At 42.6% G+C, this 26102-nt stretch overlaps 1 protein-coding gene across 2 annotated transcripts in view; it reads left to right on the top strand.

Annotated features, from left to right (window-relative positions):
* The window catches only part of PRSS12 (serine protease 12), a 562235-nt gene that overhangs the window by 293842 nt on the left and 242291 nt on the right, over positions 1 to 26102 (top strand). For both annotated transcript variants that reach the window (XM_069230157.1, XM_069230158.1), the window contains exon 8: positions 11514 to 11655. In XM_069230157.1, coding sequence (XP_069086258.1) covers positions 11514 to 11655 — 142 coding nt within the window. The remainder of the gene's footprint in view (positions 1 to 11513; positions 11656 to 26102) is intronic.

Genomic DNA, 26102 nt, shown 5'->3' with positions numbered 1-26102 from the left:
GCATTGTGAAGAGCTGCAGAGCTGAGGAAGAAGAGCTGCCCTGCCAGTGACTGTGCTTTGTGGAGCTATCCTGCAGTTGCTGCTTCTGCCAGAGTAAGAGGGCAAAGCCTGGACTTTGTGGGCCTTCCATCTTGAGAAGAAATCTCCAAGGGCTTGATTTGGAACTTGCCTCCTGTTGTTTGAAGTCTCAGGGGCAGCAAAGACTTCTCTCTGCCAGCACCTGGAGTCTCTGGAGAGACTCCTGCTCTGACAAGTGGTGCCCTATCCAGTCCCTGGGCCCTTGAAGGGAAAGCTGGTGAAAATCCAAGGAAATCGAGTTCGGATGACTTCAGACCAATGTCGCTGCTGAATCTGGTGATGCTGCCTGCAACCGACTCCGTAATCTTCGCTGGAACACGATGACCTTCGCAGGCTTGACACCGCTGCAGTCCCGCCGAAGTCTGCGACTCCTTGGAAGTCGCCGCATCACGTCGTGACCGACGCCACTTGAAGTGCGCGGATTCAACGTTTTGCACAGATGCCGCGATCCCTGACTTTGCGCATCGGCTTGTTTTCATTTCTTCACCAAGGTACTGTACCTGGGGGTCTACCCGACTCTGTTTCCGGTGCCGCTGTTGTTGGATTGTTGGGAACGACTCCGTTACGATGCCGTGTTAACACCTCATCGAAGCATTTTTTGTTTCTAAGCGCTATTTTTGAGTTTAATCGTTAAAAATTCATAACTTGACTTGTGTTTGTCGGAATTTTGTCGTTTTGGTCTTGTTTTGTTTAGATACATATTTCCTATTTTTCTAACCCCTTTAATGCGGGCGCTGGACACTGGCTGACGCCCGCACTACCTCCCTGGTGCAGGTCACGACCAGTGGCCGATACCAGGGAGGGGGTTCGAAAATCCTCGGAGTTTCTTCTTTTTTTTTAAGCCCTGGGAGACATGGAAGAGCTTCCGTGCCTCCCCCCACCCACCCCTTTGAGACGTCAGCGCGCCAAACAGTGTTGTTTTCCCCATCGGAGCAGGAAGCCCTATGGCCGCTTCCTGCTCCGATGGGGAAAACGGCCCCAAACTTCCTTCCCCACGTTTGGGAAGGCCTTGTATGAAACGCCACTTGACACCAGGGATTTCACATGGGGGAGTCAGCCCCCCTAGAAAAACGGGCCGCCCCCCCCGGCCATATTTTTAAATGTCAATGTTGGGGCCCCCTGGGGGGCGCAATCGCGCCACCCCCAGGGGCTAATATATATATATTTTTTTAAATAACGAAATTGACAGGGGGTCACCCATAGGCAGGGCGACCCCCTGTGGGGCCATATTTTTTAATTTTAATGTTGAGGCCACCCCCAGGGGCTAATTTAAAAAAAAAAAAAAAACGAAATTAACAGGGGGTCGCCCATAGGTAGGGCGACCCCCTGTGAGGGCAATTCTTTATTTAGTACTTGTAGGGCCCCCAAGGAAACCCTACAACTACCAAATCTATATATATATATATATATATATATATATATATATACAGATATATCAATCCATGTAGATAGATATGTCTATCTACATGGATATATCTATAGATAGATCTATATATATATATATATATATATATATAGATCTATCTATAGATATATCCATGTAGATATATATATATATATATATATATATCGCTATATAGATATATCACTTTTGTCATATATATATATATGTATGTATATATATATATATATATATATATACATATTTGCCACAAGTTGTCTTGCAGTTGCAGCTTGCGTCTTCAAAGCAGTGCACATACTTCAACTGACGCATTTCAACTGTAGCTTTTAGGCAGCAATAAAGAAGTCAAGTAAGTCTTGTGATTATGTTTCTGCTACAAAAGGATCAGACTTTTGTCTAGTGGCAGTTTTAGTGCCATAAAGAAGTGCAGAAGCCTTAGAACACCACCATACATGAAAAAGACTATAGGTGGTACATCCTTCTCTGTCCAAGCAGCCAAACTATGGAATTCATTACCCCCAACTATAAGAGCCACAGATAACTTTCTTGTCTTCAGAAAACTATTCAGGAGTTGGCTCTTTCCTTCATAACCACCATATTCAAACAACTATGAACTGCATATGCCTATGTTGATAAATATTTTTTCAGATAATGTGTATATTTCTATTTATTTATAGTTTCTTTAGAAAATATATATCGCTACTATGTCATAACAATAAAATACACACACACTCTTTAAACCTGTTTGACTAAGTATTTTTTACCCATGGTTCTAATTATGTATTGTATGTGCATATGTGTGTGTATTCATGTGTGTGTGTGTGTGTATATATATATGTATGTATGTATGTGTATATGTTGTTTCTGTGCTTGGCATGTTCGTGGATCATTGCATGGCTCCTGGGTGGGTTGTTATACTAGATATCTAGGAATTCCCGCTCTCATCTTATCACACTTATCTACTCATCATCATATGTCATGTCTCTATCAAACTATCCTCCATTCTCACTCTGACTCATCCCAAATCCCTTCTACCACTTTCATCTCCTAAATAACTCTGCCTAAGCTCTTCCCTCCGCTTCCACATCTAACTCACCAAACCTCACTCTACTACTGTGACCTCCCACACAACCCTACTAAATTCTCCCGCATTTATCTCACCCTGCTACTATGCTCTCCCTAACCCTTCCACATACTCTTCCCTCCTTCACCCCCCTTTACTCATCCCAAGCCTTTGGGTTGAGTAAATGAAGGATATACTCCCAATTAACACTTCTGGATTTCTTTCCTCCTCAACCCCTCCATTACTCCAGTCAATCTAACTAACAAACTCTCATATCCGCGGCTCAAATTAACTCATAATAATACTAAAACTGTACTCATTATTTCCCGATACTAATCCATCACTAATTCTTGTTGGGTTCCAGAGTAGCGTGCTACTCATCGAAAAGCGCTTTGACGCCTCGTCCAGGGTAGTAAGCGCTATATAAATACGATTACAATACAATTACAATACAATATGACTACTGCAAAGAGCAAATCTGTATTTTATGTAAATAGCTGAGTACATTAGTAAAGTCAGCCACTACCTGCGCTATAATACAAAGGAAATGTATGTGCGGGGTGTGTGGTGGCTATGGAGAGATGAAGAGCACGTTTGCTGGGAGATAATGAGGGAATCCGAGGAGGAGGACATGGGAGTGGGAACACCAATAATGATTGTTGGACTGGGCGCAGGAGGTGCTAAAGACTGTGACGAATGGTATGTGACAAGGTGTTTGAGTGTCTTGAAAGAACGAGCTGATTGAAGGAAGAAGCGCAGGTAAGGTGGCCTCTACTGTTGCACATATCACACACACGCACCAGCAATTTTGTGACTGTCTATGTAGGCTAGTGTTTTAGAGCAACAGTTTAGCCAATAGCAGAGATGGCATCTTAATGGATGACTGCTGCTGACGCCACTCTGGTTATAGAGGAAAGCTCTGGTATAGGATCAGAGACTGAGACAGCAGATACTGAGACAGCATCTGAGGGATAGGACAATGGCGCAGACTCTGGGAGTGATTTTTCAGTTGGAGGAGACCCATTGGATAACTCCTTCCAGTAAATTGTGAGGGAGGTGATGAGGGCAGTCCTGTTGTCCCTTCGCAAGCACAGTCTGTGCAACAGGGTAATAGTGGGTTAGCCCAACCCAGAGAGCAGGTGAATTCGGAGGCAAGCACAGAGAGGGTGCTCTCTTGGGAGCTCCCCAATTTAGTTCAGCCCTGAATTCCACTGCCCAAATTGTATTGTGGAGACATCAAAATTATCTATCACATAACCAACTGGTTTTGTAAGGCAGGCACCTGTGTTTTTGGTCCTGGGTTCGGTGGCTATATAGGGAAACATACTAAACCCAAACATTTCTGGAAACTAGACATCCGGGGGAGTCCACAGAGGTGTGACTTGTGTGGATTCCCCAAAGTTCTCTTACCCAGAATACCCTGCAAAGCTGAAATGTTGAATAAAAACTCTACTTTTCTTGCATTTCTGTCACACAATATGCTGCGATCCACAAAATTCCTACCACCCAGTGATTCCTCACCTGTACTGATAAAAACACTACCCCACTTGAGGGCCTATACCTAGTGCCTGCGTAAGGAATGGATCACCCCAGGGTCAACAGTTGCCTCATGTAAGTACCAACATTGACCGTTGTGTGATCTATTCCTGTCACGGGCACTAGGCATACCCACACAAGTGAGGTACCATTTTTATCGGGAGACTTGGGGGAGTGCTGGGTGGAAGGACATTTGTGGCTTCTCTCAGATTCCAGAACTTTCTATCACCGAAATGTGAGGAAATTTTTTTTTTCCCCAAATATTGAGGTTAGCAAAGGATTCTGGGTAACAGAACCTGATCAGAGCCCCACAAGTCACCCCATTTTGAATTTCCCTAGTTGTCTAGTTTTCAAAACTGTGCAGGTTTGCTAGGTTTCCCTAGGTACCAGCTGAGCTAGAAGCCAAAATCCACACCTAGGTACTTTGCAAAAAACAGCTCTGTTTTCTTTGTGAAAATGTGATGTGCCCACGTTGAGTTTTGGGGCATTTCCTGTCGCGGGCGTTAGGCCTACCACCACAACTGAGGTACCATTTTTATCGGGAGACTTGGGGGAATGCTGGGTGGAAGGACATTTGTGGCTCCTCTCAGATTCCAGAACTTTCTGTCACCGAAATGTGAGGAAAAAGTGTTTTTTTGGCCACATTTTGGTTTGCAAAGGATTCTGGGTAACAGAACCTGATCAAAACCCCATATGTCACCCCATCTTGGATTCCCCTAGGTGTCTAGTTTTCACAACTGTGCAGGTTTGCTAGGTTTACTTAGGTGCCAGCTGAGCTAGAGGCCAAAATCCACAGCTAGGCATTTTGCAAAAAACAGCTATGTTTTCTTTGTGAAAATGTGATATGTGCACGTTGTGTTTTGGGGCATTTCCTGTCACGGGCGCTAGGCCTACCCCCACAACTGAGGTACCATTTTTATCGGGAGACTTGGGGGAATGCTGGGTGGAAGGAAAATTTTGGCTCCTCTCAGATTCCAGAACTTTCTGTTACCGAAATGTGAGGAAAAAGTGTTTTTTTGGTCACATTTTGAGGTTTGCAAAGGATTCTGGGTAACAGAACCTGATCAAAACCCCATAAGTCAGCCCATCCTGGATTCCCCTAGGTGTCTACTTTTCAAAAATGTGCAGGTTTGGTAGGTTTCCCTAGGTCCCGGCTGAGCTAGAGGCCAAAATCCACAGCTAGGCACTTTGCAAAAAACACATCAGATTTCAATGTAAAAATGTGATGTGTCCATATTGCCTTTCCTGTCGCGAGCATTAGGCCTACCCACGCAAGTGAGGTACCATTTTTATCGGGAGACTTGGGGGAACACAGAATAGCACAACAAGTGTTATTTCCCCTTGTCTTTCTCTACATTTTTTCCTTCCAAATGTAAGACAGTGTGTAAAAAAGATGTCTATTTGAGATATGGCCTGTAATTCACATGCTAGTATGGGCATCCTGGAATTCAGATATGGGCAAATAACCACTGCTGCTCAATACCTTATCTTATGCCCATTCTGGAAATACAAAGGTTTTCTTGATACCTAGTTTTCACTCTTTATATTTCAGCAAATGAATTGCTGTATACCCGGTATAGAATGAAAACCCATTGCAAGTTGCAGCTCATTTATTGGTACCTAGGGATCTTGATGAACCTACAAGCCCTACATATCCCTGCAACCAGAAGAGTCCAGCACATGTAACGGTATATTGTTTTAAAAAATCTGACATTGCAGGAAAAAGGTACAGAGTAAAACACTGAGAAAAATGGCTGTTTCTTTCAGCTCAATTTCAATATTTTTTTTTTCAGCTGTTATTTTCTGTAGGAAAACCTTGTAGGATCTACACAAATGACCCCTTGCTGAATTCAGAATTTTGTCTACTTTTCAGAAACACTTAGCTTTCCGGGTTGGTTTCACACCCATTCCTGTCACTAACTGGAGGGAGGATGAAAGCACCAAAAATAGTAAAAATGAAGTATATTCCAGTAAAATGCCAAAATTGTGTTGAAAAATGTGGTTTTCTGATTCGACTCTGCCTGTTCCTGAAAGCTGGGAAGATGGTGATTTTAGCACCGCAAACCCTTTGTTGATGCCATTTTCAGGGTAAAAACCACAAGCCTTCTTCGGCAGCCATTTTTTCCCAGGGGAAACTCTGGGTACCTTTAGAATCCATAGGATGTTGGAAAAAAGGACGCAAATTTGGCGTGGATAGCTTATGTGGACAAAAAGTTATGAAGACCTAAGCGCGAACTACCCAAAATAGCCAAAAAAGGGCTCAGCACTGGATGGGGGGGAGGAAGGCCCAGCAGCTAAGAGGTTAAACTGGTGTTGTGTCATTTTGTAGTGTTTTCATTAAGTTACTGTGTGTGTTGGTACAAATACTTTACACCTAGCACTCTGAAGTTAAGCCTACTGCTCTGCCAAGCTACCAAGGGGGTAAGCAGGGGTTAGCTGAGGGTGATTCTATTTTACCCTGACTAAAGTAAGGGTCCTTGCTTGAAGAGGGGGTAACCTGACTGTCAACCAAAGACCCCATTTCTAACACTCAGACTCACTGACAGAGTGACGGCTGACTTCCTGGGAGCAATGGGAATAGTTGACGACAGACTCTTTGTTCCAGGATGGTGCACTGATGTCACATGCAAACTTTGTACAGCTGCATGAACTACCTGAAACCCTCTTTCTGACGCATGCAAGCACACTTGGTTATATACGGAGGCACTGGGCGCCCAATGGGTAGGAGCCACCTATGCATGAACTTCTTCAGGCCTTACATAGTATGGGCAGTGGCAGGCATCTAGTTTGTTGGTTGTATTGCAGGATCAGAGCACATTCAAAGACTTCACTTAGCTCAATAAAACTCAAATGGGAGACTGAACCGAATCTTGAACTTTCAGACGGGGACTGGACCAGAATCCTAGAATACCTCAAATAAGAATCATGCAATGCCAGACTCACGTTTATTCAATACTCCATATTACACAGAGCATATTTAACACCACACAGGATCAACACAATGTTCTCCTCCACCACATCCGCCTATCTCTGTGGTAAAAACTCGGATGCTGACCTACTCCTTATGTTGTCCGCCTGTCTGGATTTGGCCCCTTAGTGGGTAGGCATCACAGCGGCCCTATCAGACATCACAGATTTAAATCAATGGAACACCCCTGCACAATGTCTTGTAGGCTTTCATCACAAACCCTAGGGATCCAAAGTAATTGGCCGGTTTGCTAAGCTGGCCCAACTATAGGAAAAGAGGCTCATAAAGAGACATTTGAAATCCCCAAAGCCTCCCCAAATAGACCACTGACGGGAGGAGATGGAAGGCTGGGGAAAAGCTGTGAGCGCTGCCCTGCGGAGGCAAGAGCACAGAGGTCTCGTAAAAAACCCATCTCGCTCGATTGGGATGCATTAATGGAGGGCCTCAAAGCAATGGATGTGGAATCTGATGGGGAGGGCTAGGTAGTTATTCCAACTGTACCATCAGGCACGATGGAACCACCACCATATCCACACACACACTCCCACTGAGTTAATACCCAACTTCAACACGGATGGCTTATTGCATGTGAAGCTACTGTAATGTATGATATTTCTACCGAACAAACCACACAGTACACTGAATGCCATAGTGTTAGAAATGGGGTTTCTGGTTGGCTAGGGTATGCACCTCAGCCAGGCAGAACTTACCCACTCTAGTCAGGGCAAGGGAGTTACACGTCCAAGATAACCCCTGCTCACCCCCTTGGTAGCTTGGCACAAGCAGTCAGGCTTAACCCGGAGGCAATGTGTAAAGCGTTTGCACAACACACACAACACATGTGATGCAATATCCCCACCACAAAGGAAACACAACACCAGATTATATGAAAATATACTGTATTGTACACAATGTAATTATTAGACCAAACATCACATATCAGTACTATCCTGCTACCTTAGCAGTTGTCAGAACGTTACACATTAGTTACTCTGCAAATTAGCAGTAGTCACACATAACACACAGGTTACTCAGTATTCTGCAACATAAGCAGTAGTCAGGAAACACGTTATCACATTAGAACACTTGTCATAAGAATATCATAAAACGCCCATAGTAGGAACATTAGAAAACATACGGCAAGTTAGGGAAACATATTAGCAAGTCATGCCCATAAAAGGAACATTTGCATATATATGTAAAAGCATCATAGAACACGTAGGCAATATATCAATCAGCCAAAGTCTGTAGGAAGAACTTGAGATTATATATTTGGACCCCTTTTAGGGAGTACCTGTTTTGATGGTAAAGGCACCTCCAGTGCCTGAGGAACGAAGAAGGTGAAAAATGGGGCCCCCGGCGCTCCTGTGCGCAAAACGGGGGCCTCCTGACAATTCTGGGTGAGGGGGATGGCACACACCCCCTCGGTACTCCTAACAGGCCCCTCCTGGGGACTGTGATTACTGGGGGCCTCCACCGGCCATCACAAGGGGGGCCCAAGTCAGGGACATCCTCAAGGGAGAAGGGGGGCTCCACGCACCCCCTCCGGGTTGAAAACGGGCCCCTCCAGGGACCCGCGAACTCCTGGGGTCCCCCCGGGCCTCCACCTTCCCTCACACGGGGGGAGACTTCCAGAAATACCACTGGTCCACGAGGGGGCCAACAAGGGTCCGACGGCACGGGCGAGGCTCCGGTGAGGCTACCGCCCGGCCCCCAAATCAAAGGAGAGCCCTCCAGGGCTTGGGAAGGCGAGGGAGAGGCGTCCTCCTCTCCCTCCTGCTCCGATGACGCTCTGGCCCAAGACTGGGCCTGCCGGTGCCCCGGGGGCGCTCCTCGGAGCGATCCCTACCCCGGGGGCACCGCTAGGAGCACGCTTGCTCCGGATTCTCCAGCTTCGTTTTCCCCGTGCCCTTGGGGCACTAATAAGCGCGTAACACTCGCGCTTTGACCAACAGCTTCCACGGGGCTGCGGCGGTGATCCTTGGGGTTCTAAATAAAGGCAGAGCGCTTTAGGGAAGCGCGACGGCCCTTTTATAAACCCGGGCTGCGGCGGTGACTTTTGGTAGAATTAAAGCGCTTTTCAAAGCGCTAGGGCACATCTAAAACCCAGGCTGCGGCGGTGATCTTTTTCCCAGTAATTAAGAGAGTGCCTTTTTCCAAAGCGCTCTGGGCAAAGATGTAAAGATCGTTGCAGGGGTCAGGGTACACAGCACCCTGCCCCTGGGAGCAAGCAGGACAAGAAGAAGCACAGGGCTGGTGGGCCCAGCTACAGGCCAGCACAAGGGGTGCAGATGGTGGCAGTTCCTCCTAGTGACCAGGCAGTTCACAGGTCAGCACAACAGCAGCAGTCCAAGGTGCTTTCCTGGTGAGTCCATTCATCAGTGTTCTGTGTCCAGTTTCAAGTTCCAAGAATGTTCAAAGAGTCTCCAAATTGTGGGGAAAATTCCCCTGTACTTATAGTCAGTTCTTACAGTGTTTTACAATGGTAGGGAGAGGAGGTTCCAGCCAGTTACAACTGGTTCTGGGAGTGCCCCTCTCTCCTTTCAGCACAGGCTCCAAACATCAGTGGGGGGTTAACGACCCTATTGTGTGAGGCCAGGGCACAGCCTTTACAAATGTAAGTGTGCCCCGCCTCACCCTTCTCTCAGCCCAGGAAGACTATTCAGTATGCAGATGCACCTCTGTGACACCTCCACCCTCCCTATGTACAGGCTGTCTGAAAAGTATGCACAAAGCCCCAACTGTCACTCTGCCCAGACGTGGATTGGAGTCAAGCTACAAAACACCAGAGTCATAAGCACAGATAAATGTGCACTTTCTAGAAGTGGCATTTCTGTGATAGTAATAAAAAATACACCCACACCAGTAAGCAGCATTTATTATCACCATCACAACCATACCAAACACGCCTACGCTACCCCTCATAAATCAGACAATACCCCTTACACATAAGGCAGGGCATTTCTAATGCAATCCTATGAGAAGGCAGCACTCACAGCAGTGAGACACCAAGTTAGGCTGTTTGTCACTACTAGGACAGGCCATGCAATATGGCACATGTCCTGCCTTTCTACATACATGGCACCCTGCCCAGAGGGATAGCTACGGCGTACCTTAGAGGTGACTTACATGTAGTAAAAGGGGAGTTCTGGGCCTGGCAAGTAAATTTAGATGCCAGGTCCCTGTGGCAGAAAACTGCGCACACAGGCCCTGTGCTAGCAGGCCTGAGACAGGTTTGAAAGTCTACTTCAGTGGGTGGCGCAAGCAGCGCTGCAGGCCCACTACTAGTATTTAATTTACAGGCCCTGGGTATAGAGATACCACTGTACAAGGGACTTATAGGTAAATTAAATATGCCAATTAGGTATAAGCCAATAATACCAACCTTTAGATGGGAGAGCACCTACACTTTAGCACTGGTCAGCAGTGATAAAGTGCTCAGAGTCCTAGAGCCAACAGCAAGAGGTCAGAAAAACCAGGAGGAAGGAGGCAAAAAGACTGGGGATGACCCTGCGTAAGGCAAAAAGTCCAGCACATAGTGATATCTTTTTCCATTAAAATCTAAGACTTATTTACTTGAGCATACACTGATATTGTACTGAAACTATATCAAATCAATAAAGTTTGTATAAACAAGAGTCTACGGTGTCTATTGTTAGCTATTTTTTTGAGCTGTGACATTAGACTGGATTGATTTCTCTACCCATGCGCTCTAAGGCAGCCTCCCATGCGCTCTAAGGCAGCCTTTTTAGATGAATGATGCACTCAGTCAGTAAGCTGAATTGCACCACAACCTAACACTAATTTGCACCCAGTGCTACCTTCAACCCCTGTGCATTGTACCCCACCAGTTTTTGTGTGCTTCTAAAGATTTCTCTGTATCACCTTCAGAAAACTATGTAAAGGACACCGGACAACAAAACGGAGATGATGCTTGAGCTAAAGAAACATTGGTATAAATAAGAATTATAGAAAACTAACACGTACCTATGTTTCCTACTTCTTAAATACCTCAATCACTTTGTAAAAGGCTGCTGTTCCTTTACCGAACATGGCTTTCAAATTCAAGAGTTATATTTTTGCACACACTCTCTTTCACTCTTTTCTTCCCCTATCGATCTTTCTCTCCTCCTTTCTTCCCGTAACTCTCCCTTCTTTCTCAAGTCGCCATACTCAAAAAGGGCATTGGGCGGGAGGTTGTCTGGAAGAACGTGAGGTGGGAGGGACGAGGTGATCAGTTTAGACGAGAAATGTTTTGATTATTTATACTCCTATTGCTATGAAGAACTGGAAATATGCCGTAGCTTGGGAATTTTAGCACTCTGATCTTCCTCCTGCCGAATTCTTGTCTTTCTGCCTCGTTGCAACACTAGCCTTTCCTCTTGGACATCATAAAACAATCTTTTGCCATGCTGGCTGCTCTTCTTTTCATGTTTTTGATGCTCACTGCTGTGATGTCTTTCCAGGTCCCCCCATACGGCTGATGGATGGAGAAACCAAGAAGGAGGGCCGAGTGGAGATTTACATCGGTGGCCAGTGGGGGACCATATGTGATGACGGATGGACTGACAAGGATGCAGCGGTGGTCTGCAGACAGCTTGGATACAAGTAAGATGCATCTCAAAGACACAGTCCTGTGTGATGGTTTTATCTAACAGTGTCTTTGAAAGAAATATTTAGTGCTGTACAGTGCTTCACTATCACACGAAACAACGTGTTTCATTGTTATGCAGTCACTTAAGAGCAAGCGCTGTGCCAAAAAATCTTGCCAAGGAATGTTTTCACACACATTGCAGGCTAATTGGAAATAGAGCAATTTGTCACCCTGCAGCTTTTCTACTAAAACCCTCCTGAGGCTCGAGAAGCGTGTTTTTCATGTAGAACTCCCTGCAAGAGGCATGCTGTGAGGGACGGCAATACACTGCAGCTGTGTGTATGGAATGTTCTCAGATATGAAACTCTATAGACACTGGCTTGATATTAAAATGCATCTGCGCTCCTATGTTTCACTTCGATGGGAAAATACCTCCCTTTACAAGTGCAGATTCACACTGTTGACTTATGTTTGATATGGTATGTATGTGTATATATGGAATTTCTATAGCGCAAATCTAGCCAAAAATCAGCGGAGCGCTGTACATGGCGAAACGCAAACATTAAGTCAGAGAGCAAGAGTAGAGGAAGCGGAGTAGTGGACGGGTGACGCATTGTGATGTAATGTTCTTTAAAGAGGTGCGTCTTCAAATCTTTCATATATTGAAACAGCCTGCACAATCTCCAAACCCGAAAAAGACTTCACACTTGGGGAGGATAGCTATTGCCACCTTCTGCTTGATTCTTCTTGATCTTGACCACAATCCAGAGAAGTTAATTGGTAGCAGCAATATGTACAAGAAGTCCTCCAGCTATTGGCAGGTGAATGAATCTGTGCCCTATGCATACAATGCTGGGAACATTGCACAGAACCTGTAGAGGAAAACTGTGTGTATATCTGCAAATATGCTTCCAATGAGCAAACCAAGGTGCTGATAACTCTTGGGATGCTATCCTTCTTGTTAGAACATTGTCGGTCTGTGGACGGCACCCAGAGGCAGAATGTTCTTCTCAGCCCAGCTCCCCAAACGGAAGCTAGAATCCATGGAAGCCCTTGCTTCTGTAATGCCCTGCAATGAAGTAAGCCTGCCCAATCGAACTGTCCAAGTGGTCAGCTGCTTTGTAATGGTGACAAGAAGATCTTGAAAACCATGAAAACTGTCACCCATTTCTCTTTGCTTAGAATACACCTTCTCCTTTTCCCCTCACAGTAAAGGTCCTGCAATTCCTGTAAGCCCAAAGCCTCATCATAACCTAGCACCCTAGACTGCTGTGATCTGTCGTTACTAAAATAGGATAGGCAGCCTCAAGGGGGAGCCCCTCATCAGAATTTGAAGGTTAAGCTGCGACTTCAGCCCTTGCTGTATCACCGAAAGTACTGTATTCAAGCTCCAGACTAATGTCAAACCAGATAGCATGAAGATAAGAACTCAGAAGCTAGAGATGCACTTGCCCGAGATATCATGAAAACACACGTTGCCATGAATCCCGGTACCCAATCCCCTGTCTTGTATGTGCAGCCCTGCATTGTAAGAATACATGATTCCTGAGCTGAATGGCCTGCTAATCCAGTAGAAAGATTGCTCAGTCTATTTGCAAATTCAAACCATTTTGACAGCCGGGTTTATCATTTTTATTTACTTTGGGGATTTAAATAGTGCAGATTTCACCATATAGGTGTTTATATATAACATCAGGATATGTCATAACAGTTAGATTAGAACTGTCTTAATGTATGTACAATTACATCAGAGAAGCAGAGACTATGACATAGCACTGAAAGAACAAGAGGAAGATCTAGGCTTTCAATGACTTACATAACCCAAGCAGGTTTCAGCTTTCCTAATGTCTTCTAGAAAAGATATCCAAAGCAGGATTTGGGGTATGGCATGAGAATGCTTGAGCCAATTTTTTCTTCTCTTCAGTCTGTGGAGTCACCATGACCAGACGACCGCTTTCTTGTGCAGCTAAGGCTGATAATAAGCCTATTGAGGAACATGTAGGTTGTTCAAAGTGAAGTACTTTGAAAGTGATAAACACGTCTAAATGCAACCGGGGCCTCAAGAGGAGTCAGTGAAGATATATTAATACTGGGGTAGTGAGGTCTAATCTCAGCAGCAGCTCATGGGGACAAAGATTATCATCAGCATTGTATTCTGGATGAGACATTTTACATGAGCACTCCAGTAGAATAGAGACTCACATTGAACCATAAGCACTTCTTACTGATTAATGTCCTGTCTCACTGCTGCTTTCTATTTCCTAACTTTGGAGAGGAACTGCTTTCTGTTGATCTTGATGTATATTGGTGGTCTCTTAAATGGAAAGGGAGGTGATTTATTAAGTCTGTTTCAGAGGTTAAATTCATTCTCCGTTGCCAGAACAGGACAGCAAGTGACTACCATCCATACAGCTTCCGTTAAGCATTCTATTGACTGGAGATGAATGTGCAGTGATAAGCTGAGCTTGAGAAGAACAAGGCAAAACACTAAATCACATGCTTGACTTTTCCAGAGGAGTAAGATGTCAAGGCATTTGCCAAAAGTTTGAAATATTTAAGGAATATTTAAGGGTCACTCTGAAGCGGAAACCCCTAGTTTCCCTTTTATGTCTCCTGCATGCAGAGGGATTTTAACCTCCCATGGGATGGAGTCTTAGATAGGGACTCTGCCTTCCCATTTAGACCAAATGAGTCTGACAAACAAATGCTAAATCTATACAAAGATCACTTTCTGAAAGATGTTTAGAGACTGTTCAACTGTACAGGCAAAGGCTACTCATCCCCCTCTCACCCTCGCCACTCCTTTTCTCGCTTAGATTATATACTAGTTGCCCCAGTCACTTTCAACCCCACCATCAAGCCTATTCTAGTATTCAATCACACTTGTATTTCCCTCCTATAGGATATTTCACACACCTCACCTAAACCTAAATCATGGAGAATTAATGACCTCCTCTCAGAGGACCCCTCATTTAGAGACAAAATTCAAAAAGAGATTACTTAATTCATTGAGTTTAACAAAACCTAGGCCCTAACCCTCAAATTGAGTGAGATACTTTCAAATCCACCATCTGGGGACATATGATCAAACTAATGTCATGGAAACAAAAACAGGATAACCATACTCTTGACAACCTGAAACAACAAATAAAAACTTTTTAAAAATACCTTAAACAATCCAGAGACAATACACAATTAAAACATTTAACAAAATTACGACTGCAATAAAATACTAAGCAACAAAGCACACATAATCGTCCAAAGGCATAAAGGTATCAATCTCTGTGGTCAAAATAAAGATGGAGAATAACTAGCCTCTTACCTAAAACAAAATTATTGTAGACTCAGGATAACCTCCATCACCAATAAACACTGCATACTCTCCACTAAAGAGAAAGATATTCTTTCCACCTTTAAAAACTTTTATCGGAACCTTTACTCGAAAAGCAATCACTCTCCCTATGACACCTGCATGGAATACCTCAATAAGATCCCCATCACCAAAATAGACAACAAAACCAAATCTTTACTCGAGAATCTCATCATACGCAATTAAATTACAAATACAATTAATCTGCTCCGAGGAAGGCACTAGGCACGGATGGCTTCCCTGCCTCCTTTTACCAAACTTGGGTACCTTCCCTTATCACCCTTTTAGAAGATCTTTTTCCCATTCCTCTTCCACAAGTATGGTAGACCGCACCGTGGCAGAAGCCACCATAATTGTCATTCCCAAAGAAGGGAAAGAACTTTTCAACCCCAAAAACTACAGTCCAATTTCCCTAATTAGCATTGACGCTAAAATCCTCACACTCAGGCTGGAACCCATTCACAAAAAAATTATCTATCCGTCGCAATCTGGTTTAATCAAAGGCAGTTTCAGCGCAGATAACATTTGACTCTTCTGTCACATCATAGAGAAAGCCAACCTTCTCAACCGCCCCATCTGTGTGATCGCATTAGATGGGGAAAAGATGCTTAATAAGGCCTTTGTGGTCTTTCTTCATGCCACTCTCTCACCACTTTTAACCTGGGCCCTACCTTCACTAGAATGATTCTTGCCCTCTGCAAGGAGACCAGAGTGAGAATAAACATCAGTGGAACATTATTCAACACCTTAAACCTACAACAAGGAACCAGACAAGGCTGGCCCTTCCCCCCCTCCTATTTCTATTAACTATGGAACCTATTCTTATACAAATGAGAGAGCACCCCTCCATTCCTGGTATCCCCTTTTCTGCAGGCCCACAAAAAGTGCCAGCTTATGCAGATGACATCCTCCTCTACACCACCCAAGCTGACTCGGCTCTACCTAACATCATGTCTACCATCAATGACTATGCCCAAATGTCAGGCTACTGCCTTAAAAAAAGACAAATCTGAGGTTCTACCTCTTGATGTCCATTGCAACAGTTCAGTCATCAGGGAATATGGTATTAAATGGGCCCCAAACAAAATAAAATACCTGGGAATCTGGTTCAGCCAAAACCTCAGAGAATCCTTTGATGACAATGAAAAAACAACATTAAACAAAATTAAAGATATTCTAGATAAGTTGTCCTCCAGATTAATCACCTGGTGGGGTCGAATTGAATCAATCAAAACGATGATTCCTCCTTATTAACTTCTTGATTAGCATGTCTCAAATCTACCTCTCAGACACTTTCTTTGCCAAAGTAGATATAATACTCCCAAAGAAACTTGGAGGTTTACATTTTCCAGACAATATGAAGATACCAAAATGCTTACTTAGCCAGACAAGGACGTTTCTGGTTCTCCCCACCTAATACCAATCCTCTAACCATTGAAAACGATCATGCTAGAGCAATTTCCCATATTTCACTTATCACCACTAAGAAAAAAAAACTGAGCTTTCTTCAGTCATTCTCTCCAATACAGCACAGGCCTTTCAAAAGATTGATAACAAACTCCCAAACAAAATGTGCTTCTTTCTTCTATCCTCACTGTGGCATAATGACTACTTGAAATCAGAGGGCAAGACACTGTTTCTAAAGAAATGGCACAAAATGGCATCCTGCTAGTAGGAGACCTGGGATCTCCCTCCAAACAGATACCCTTCTCCCAGCTCACATCCAAATTTGGGCTTTATGACATAGACTTTTACCCCTTTAGCCGGGACCTCCTGAGCTCCCAAATACCTTGAGCTCCTTAGTCAAAGGGGGGCATATAGCCTCCAAATTAAGCTTTCTCCTCACTCCCACAAATTCCTCCCTAACTAAATCGATACAAAACAAATGTGAGTCACTGTTAGACAATACAAACAATACACTCACTTCCAACAAGATTACACAATCATTTTCACAAAGTAGATTCTGGACTGTTTATATGGCACACTGGATCCCACTAAACTTTTTAAACTAGGTCTCCGCAACTCTGACACTTGCTGGAGCTGCAAGAAGGAATCAGGTGGTCTGCAGCACATGATACTCAACTGTGCCTTCTCTGAGAAATTCTGGTCGGAACTCGGCAAAACATCTCACAAATTCTACAAATAAACTGGACCCCTTGCCTGGCCTCCATTGCTCACTAACAAAGTAGGGCATATGTGTATTATTGGCCTTGAGTACCGGATGAAGCCTCGTACTGGTGTTTTGTAGAAGACTGACTATGATTTTGACCGGCAGCCTACCATGCTACTTAGCGCACAAGTGATATGAACACATCCTCACATAAGATCCCCTGATCCAACCAGAGCATTGAGTTTGGACATAAAACTAGGCTATTATCTCATTAAACTCCATCCACTTGAATAAAATAGCCTTTTTTATGGACCTTTCTAGAGGTAACTCTTCTGTATTGGCTGCTCCTGTATCCTCTTCTCTACCCCACGGAATGCAGACACAGGGTTCTCTAACAGGAAAGAAGAAAATCTCATATGAATGAATCAATGAAATAGGTTTTAAGTACATTGCTGTCCTGAAGGGAGCCCCAGCGTTTGCCGAAAAAGTACTCTGTACAGAATAATCCTTACTTAAGCCCCTTTGGTGTCCCCCTCCTCTTAAATGCCCAGTGCTTTTTTATTGTATTTTGAACAGACACTGCAGTTTAGCACCAGCAGAGTTTCTTCCATGGAAAATTACCACAGCTGAAAGATTTAGGCACAAAAGAATTGGCTACCTGGAACAGTTTCTAATACCCTCTCCCTGGTATCCTTCTCCAATTCGCTCAACTTCTGTTATTTCAGTCCCAGTCACCTATGGAGGCTGAAGAATATTGGTAATGGAGAAATAAGAAATTACTTTCTGTTCATTCAGGTGCCTTTAGCCCTTGCTCTCCTATCCCCACCTGCCCACCCATCCCCGCTGGCATGTGTTGTTCACAGAGTCAATGACTTGGTGTAAAATCGAGTGTTATGACCTTCGTGACAAGAGAGGGAAGGCTGTATAGTGTATATGATCAGAGGACATATGAAATATTCTAAAACAACAGTAGATGGATAGATGGATTAATAGACAGATGGGTGGCTGGATGGATAGATAGATAGATAGATAGATAGATAGATAGATAGATAGATAGATAGATAGATAGATAGATAGATAGATAGATAGACCAGTCCTTGGCCTGGTCTGTGACAGGGGTAGGGATCCTAACCAGTTTTAAAGGATGAACAGCCACCCCAAAAAGTACATCCATCAAAATAAAAGTTATTTTTCATATCCCTTCAGTTATACTTTTTACTTTTCCCTAGTTTCACGTAACTAGATGCCCACGGATGGTGCTGTGATCTTTTAGGTGCTATTTTTCACTTTCAACTTTTAATATTCAGAACTTTGTTTCTACTGATTGGAATTAATTTGTATTGGTATCTTGTTATTTAATAATAATATTTACTTCAATTTTCTAAATTTATTTGGGATTTTTCTTGTGTTGTGTTTTCACTTTATTACTGTTTTGTGTTGCATGAATACTTAACACATTGTCCCTAAGTTAAGTGTGACTGCTTTTGTGCTGAGCTACCAGAGCATTAGACACAGATTCTGTTTGTGTGCTTTTATGGTTCATCTTGGCAAGGATTGTGGTTATTGCTTGTGACGGGTCTTCGCTTCCCTCAATCAAAAACTCAATTTCTTACAATAATATATCATGAAAATGAGTTGCTTCGGTGTTAGCGCGTAAGACCTTAATAAGTAAACTTACAAGGAGACTTTGACTGTGCTTCGAGTAGTTCCCACCATGTAACCCCATACCAATGAAAATCAATAGCATTAACAATCAATGACATCAATAATCAATAGGAGTCAGTAATTTCCACACACCATGACCTTTCGGCCATGAATAACCACACCTTTCTGTAAAAGTTAGAATGTTTATTTCCCTATATTAACAATGCTAATGTCATGTAACTTAGTCTCAAAATAAAATGGTAAACATACAAAAACAACACTGGCTGACCAAAGCGGCGAAAGAATCACAATCTAATCAAAGCTTGAGCTACTTCACATTCTAAGGTTACAGTACAAATTAATAGCAAGAATAACTGCACACACGAAATAACATACATTTAGATTCAGCAAAGAAAAGACATCAACTGTTACTACATGTAGCGAGCATCATCAATGAGAACCCTAACTAACATCAGTTTGGAATACCATGTTTGGACTTCATGCAAAAGAATTTAGTCAACACAAATTTGGGAAAACATCTAGCTACGGCTCTGTCAAAAGTAGCGGTTGGTACCTAGAAACAAAAGCAAATAGACATAACAATCAGTAGCATCATCTTTATACCTGGCCTCAGTATGGTTCAGCAAGCTGTGACAGTCATCGTCAATAGGACATCAGTTCAGTCAGCAAGGCATCAGGTTCAGAATCAAAGTTCAGAAAAAGCAAAGTCTCTTTAAGCAGTAAAGTTAAGCAAGTCTCTTCTCAGGACGGTCAAGAAAATAAAGGTGGTACCTCCTCTTGGTGCATTCGGCTAAGTTAGATTTCCTAAAACTACTTCCCATGTCCCTATTGGTTGAAGAATCGCATGTTTGTAGTTAGTCCAATGAAACTAAAACCCCAAATCTACACTTCTACTAGCATATGGTTCACATGTCTATGATTGGCTCCTCTTCTCTTGTTCCAATCGTTTGGCTTGTTAGAAATCAATATTGTTGCAGCTTATACTCCAGTCAGTGCATCCATTGTCTTCTTCGGGGAAGGTCAGTCTTACAAACCTTACATCAAACATTGTATCCTAGCTAGTACATCATCTTCTAGCAAGCAGTTCTCATGAGAAAGACTTTTAGCTACGAGTACTTGACCATGACAGTGGAAAATCACAATTTAATTCTTTAAACAGACGTTCTATAAGTCGATTAAGAAATGCAGCTTGACATGAGGCTGTGCAACAAGGCCAAGACCTCTCTAAGTTAAGGCTTACAATGAATAAAGCTAATACATAATGCGTAACCCTTAATATGACATATTACTACATTAATCAAACACAGGCTCAACATTTCACATTAATAAGTCACTTTGTGATGGGCACACCTTCAAATGCGTGCATTATTTTTATCTACATTAACTCATTTTCTATGCAAATTCAATCCTCAGAATACATGAATAATTATTAATGAATTCAGGCCCATATTTATACTTTTTTAGCGCCGCATTTGCATCATTATTTGACGCAAAAGCACCGCAAACTTACAAATACAATTATATTTTGTAAGTTTGCACCGCTTTTACATAAAGAAATAACGCAAATATGGCGCTAAAATAGTATAAATATGGGCCTCAGCGTAATCAATCAGTCCTGTGATGACTAAATGTGTCATCATACTAAATCTTCCCACACAAATTTTTGCTTCAGCTTAAAATTCTGTCATCTCTGTCCCTTCAAATCTTTGTTCTTTTTTCAGATTTCTTCTAAACAAATTTTCCCTTTCCATTACTTCCCTCCTCTGATTATTTTTCGATTTCCCCAATTTGATCCTCCTACACAATTTACATATTCCCCAAGCTCCAACTATGCAAACCACAATAATCAATATCCCTTGTATTATTTTCAATAGTATCCCTTTCCCAATGTTGCTGAGCCACTTTCCCATTGAAGCAAATCCTTTGCCAACTTTCTCCCAAACACCTGGTTCTTTCAGTTCTTTCAAATCAGTACTTTCATTAGTCAGATTAGTAATTAAGCTTCTAATTTCTTTACTATTATCAGGAATAAATGAGCAGAAATGTCTAGAATTAGACATTTTGCAAACTTCACCATCGTTTGCTAAAAGAATGTCTAATGCAAGGTGATTCTGAAGAGTCATAGCTCTCTCCACAGCTAATTCTGTATCTACCAGGATCATGGCTCCTGAAAAAATTGTCATCATGTTATCCACAATAGTAGACAACTTTCAAATCTTTATCAAATTCAGAACAACTCCTACTGAAGGAATTATTGCTCCAAATATATCTCCCACTACCCTAGAAGGAGACTCTCTCTTTTCTCTAATATGATGTAATTCTGTCTCTTTCGGAAACCTTTTCAGGTCATCAATTTAAAATATCTTTGGGAAAACTATCCCCATATAGCATGTATCACACCATCCTCTTGGAAGACGGTAATAAGCATTAGGTCCACAAATGTAATATATAGCAGGAATCGCTGGACCCTGTCCATTCAACATTAATGTCCATTTACTCTGAAACAAAAACACATGTCTACATTCACTCGTTCCCACAAATAGAGTGTCAGTGTGAGATTTAATTCTATATATACAAAGCTTTCCTACGTGTTGCGCATCTAAATCTAATTTCCTTGTGTTTTTATTTCACTAAAAGCATAATTATTTCTATAAGTCCTTTTCTCTAAACCCTTTTCTAACTTCTCCTTTAATGCCTTTTTCCAATCATCTGTGTGATCTAAGAAGCTCTTTTCTAATGGTGTAAGCAAGTTTGCCAAGTTGTTCCTGTGCGCATATGCTGTGCCAAAAGTTAATGTAGGCTCAAAGAAACCTCTCACTAATACTATGTCATTGTCCTTACCTACTCTAATTATGAGGACAGACGAAAACACCACATCATGATTGGAATAGAAATAATGAATATACTCCTGGTTATAGAATCTTGTTAGTAACAGACTACAACTTATCCCATAAGTAATGGGCAAACTATGATAGGTAACTCCTTCTTCAACTGATGAAGGAATCTGCGTATACATGTAGCTATTCTTCGTATCCATCATCTCAACATACTCACTCAATAATTCATAGAAGACATTAGAAGAAAGTTCCCCTTGTGCATTACCTACATGCAAATACATCTCATCTAACCTAAACTTCTCTATCGCTGTTAATGCAGTACTTGTCTCTAAAGGTGAAGGATGGTTGACCTTACTTTTGTCAAGAACAGTCATACCCACAATCAATATCACACACAATATCACACACACAATTGCCAAACCAATACTCATGTATTTACAGCACCTGTTCTTCCTACATTGCTGGCTACCATTACTCATGATCTGTAAAGAATCAGAAAGTAGAAGAGAAGAAGTTAGAAACTATGCAGCAAAATTCAAAAACTAAACAAAATCTTCTTTCAGCAGTTATTTACAGCTTTCAGTATCACTTCTAGGATCCTTTTTCAAAATCTGTTTAGCAGCTTGTCAACTCCAGTTATCCTTGTCAAATCAGGTTTCAAAAAGTCAAATCAGGTTATCAAAAGTATTTTCTGGTTACTTTCAACAGTCTCTTTTTCTTTAATCAATTGGTCTCAACAGTTCAGTTCATTAGCTTCCATCAAGTGGCAAAATATTGACCTGGAATGTCTCGATCAAAACAAAAAGAAAAAAACTCCTTCTGCCATTCACTTGTTGTTGCATATGCCCATTCAGGACCTGCCTACCTTTGACTTGCTATTCTCTTTCTATTCAACTTTCGATCTCCATTAAATTCTCCTTCAGTCAGGTCTTCTCTCCTTGTATCTACTTCTTCCTTGATTGTTGTCACAACAGCTGCTTCTTTTCCCTTTGCTTGTGACTCTGGCCAGTTATCATCTTTCAGTGGATCCTTGGTCAATACACTTTTCAGCATTGAACTTGAAACTTCTTCATGCTCAGCAGGATTTTCTCTTGACGGACCTGCAACCTGTTTAGGAGGAGTCAGATCACATTGGCTTTGATCCACCTCAACTCCTTCCCCTTCAGGGTCTTGCGTTTGCTCTGTTTGTCTCTCAAAATCATCTACTTCTGGGAGAGCCCTCCTCTGACTAGACCCTCCTGCTGCTTAAATTGAGATTGGCTCACTGTCGACCTCGTGGAGGTCTTCTCCTTCATCCCTCACAGGAGTGACCAAACTGTTCTCAAGGTGCTCAGATCCGGTTTCAGTTACTCTTTCTTCTCTTTCCGTCTCTGAGGCTTGTCTGTTCATTGTTGGTACCCTCAACAACTACTCTTCATTGTCCAATGGAAATGCCACTTTTTTCGTGTGACTGGCATGAATCCAGTTCAGAACTCCAGCGCACTTCACAGCTGTGGTAGTGATCAGAACTACCTGGTACGGGCGTTTCCACCGAGGCCACAAACACGTCTTCCTCACGTGTTTCCAGACCACCACCCAGTCACCCACTCTCAGGGTGTGTCCTTGATCTTGGATCAGTGGCAGTGTGGTGGCTTCCACCTGCTGAGAGAAAGAGCGAACCACATCAGCTAGACCTTTGGAATGGTCCAACACCATATCATCTGTTATGTTCACAAGAACATTTGCAGGGACCGCTGGCAACCTCATTGCTCTTCCCATGAGGTTTTTGTGCAGTGACAATCCTGTCTTTCTGTCTGGTGTGTTTCTCATTGTCATCAAAGCTGAAGGCAGTGAGTCAGGTGATTTCAGATTCGTGGACGCACACATTTTTGCCATCCTTGTTTTCAAGGTACCATTCATCTGTTCCACTAGTCCTGATGCTTCAGGGCAGTAACTACAATGCAACTTCTGCTCAATGTTTAATGCTGCACATAGTAATTTGACTACTTCATTGTTGAAGTGACTTCCCCTATCTGATTCTAAAGAGATCAGAACCCCAAAACGTGGTTTCAGTTCCCTAAGCAGTAGGTTTGCTACTGTGAGGCTGTCATTTCTTTGTGTAGGGTACGCTTCAACCCAATGACTAAAGATGCAGACAACCACCAACACATATCTGAAACCTCCACACACAGGCAGCCAACTAAAATCCATTTGCATTCTGCTGAATAGACCTCCGGTTCTTCCAATGTGGCTCAAATTAACCACTGTCCCTTTTCCCGCATCCATTTGTTGACAAATGACGCAATGATGGCAAACTGCCTCAGCAACTTGTCTAAACCTTGGGTTGAACCGATTTTGCTTGAAAAGGTGAATCATGGCATCCCTCCCAACATGTGCTTGACCATGATAATACCTAGCCATTTAAGACAACATACTGTTTGGCAAAACCAATTGACCCTCTTCTGAAACCCACAACTCATCCTATCTCTGTACACATTTCATTTTGCTCCATGATCGTTTTTCCTCCCTGTCAACATTATTCTACAATGTTCATAATCCTTCCAATGTATCTATTACATGCAATGCAAAACTTGGACATGTTTCATCTTCTTCAGGTAACAATTCCCACTTGTCCTTGAATGATATACAGTTCCATGCACAGTTACCTGAAGACAATCATGCTCAATGTCTTCCACTTTTTACAATTTGAACATTTTCATTTGGAAGCAAAGTTGCTGGGTTGAGCACTGTACATCTTTTCAAAGACACATTAGTTGACCCTAAAATACCTATCTCATAATGGGTCAATCTGGGACCTGTCAGGTACTGGGTTTTCGTTTTTGTAAGTAGGATCTCAATCGAGTGAGGGACCATAATAACCAAATGGTGTCCCATCACAATACCATCACACTGTGTGAGGCTCTGTCCAACTGCTGCAACTGCATGCAAACAGCCTGGTAACGCTGCTGCAACTGGGTCCAAAGTAGCTGCAAAATATGCTACTGGGCGGTTTACACCTCCGTCAAGACAGACAAAGAACATGCATCACGCTCATGACAAAACAACGTGAAAGATTTGGTGTAGTCAGGCATACCAAAGGCCGGAGCTTTGCACAGAGACTCTCTCAAATCAGAAAACGCTTTCATGCACGTCTGGTCTAACACTAGGGGATCAGTGACTTCTTTGTGGGTCAGCTTCTGCAAGGGCTTGGAAATTACTAAAAATTGGGAATCCATTGACGACAGTAGCCTACCATCCCTAAAAACATCCTGACATCTCTTTGGTGTAGCTGGAGGACTCATCTGCAAAATATGGCTGTGACCCTTTCTCTGGATATTTTCCGTGATCCCTTCTCAATCTGGTGACCCAAGTATTTCACCTCTTTCTGACAGTATTGCAATTTAAGTGGAGACACTTTATGACCATTCTTTTCCAAATTGTTCAGTAAGACAATTGTGTCATACTTGCACTCTTCCTTCGTTTGGGATGCAATCAATAAGTCATCAATGTACTGTACCAATGTAGATTGGAAAGGCAATTCCAACGACTCCAGATTCTTTTTCAAGATCTGATGGAATATAGAAGGTGACTCTGAAAACCCTTGAGGAATTCAACACCAACAGTAAACTCGGTCCAAAATTTTGAAACAAAAAAGAAACTGGCACAGAAAAGGAGGCTTGTGACAAGTCTATGACAGTGAACCATTCAGCATCACATGGAATCTGAAACATTATCACAGCTGGATTTGGCACTATGGGACAACACTTGATCACAATGTAATTTATTTTTCGCAGGTCCTGGACATTTCAAACTTTCCCACAGGGCTTTTTCAAACCCATTATTGGTGAGTTACATGGGCTGCTCAACACTTCTTTTAAGACCCCTTTGTTCACAAATTCTGCAATTATGTGAGTAACCTTTATAAAAATACCCTGTGGTATATGATATTGGGGAATCTGAGGAAAATTGCATTGGGCTTTACAGGATTTTTAACTGGCTCAACTCCGTTTATCAGGCCAATCACTTTCCCTGTCAAATCCCACACTCTTTCTTTAACTATTCCCTGTAAATGAGTAGGAAGCTCCTTCATTGTGAAAACTGTTCCCTGTAAATCAGGAGTAAGCTCCTTCACTGTGAATATTGGAAATAAATCAATCAGGGGGTACTCATCATTTATTGTCTCACACTCGGTCTCGGGAGCTGTGTCATCCTCATCATCACTATTCATCTGTATCTCGATTCCATCATTTGAACAAGTAATTGAGCACCTGGTTTTACACAGCAAGTCTCTTCCAGTAGGGATACCGGACTTGAATCACAGACTACGAATTTGTGCAATCCTTGAAAGTTGCCACTTTTAACCTGAACTGGTTCTGTAATTGGGTTGGTCAAATGCTGATTCGCTACTCCTACAGTCTGGACTGTCTTTTCTGACAGGGGCAAATTCGGAACTTCTGCAGTTTTCACTTTCCCTTCACATAGGGACCTTTTTGATCTACT

Source organism: Pleurodeles waltl, chromosome 1_1, assembly GCF_031143425.1.
Source record: "Pleurodeles waltl isolate 20211129_DDA chromosome 1_1, aPleWal1.hap1.20221129, whole genome shotgun sequence".
Lineage (NCBI taxonomy): Eukaryota > Metazoa > Chordata > Amphibia > Caudata > Salamandridae > Pleurodeles > Pleurodeles waltl.
This window is presented reverse-complemented; position numbering and strand designations above follow the sequence as displayed.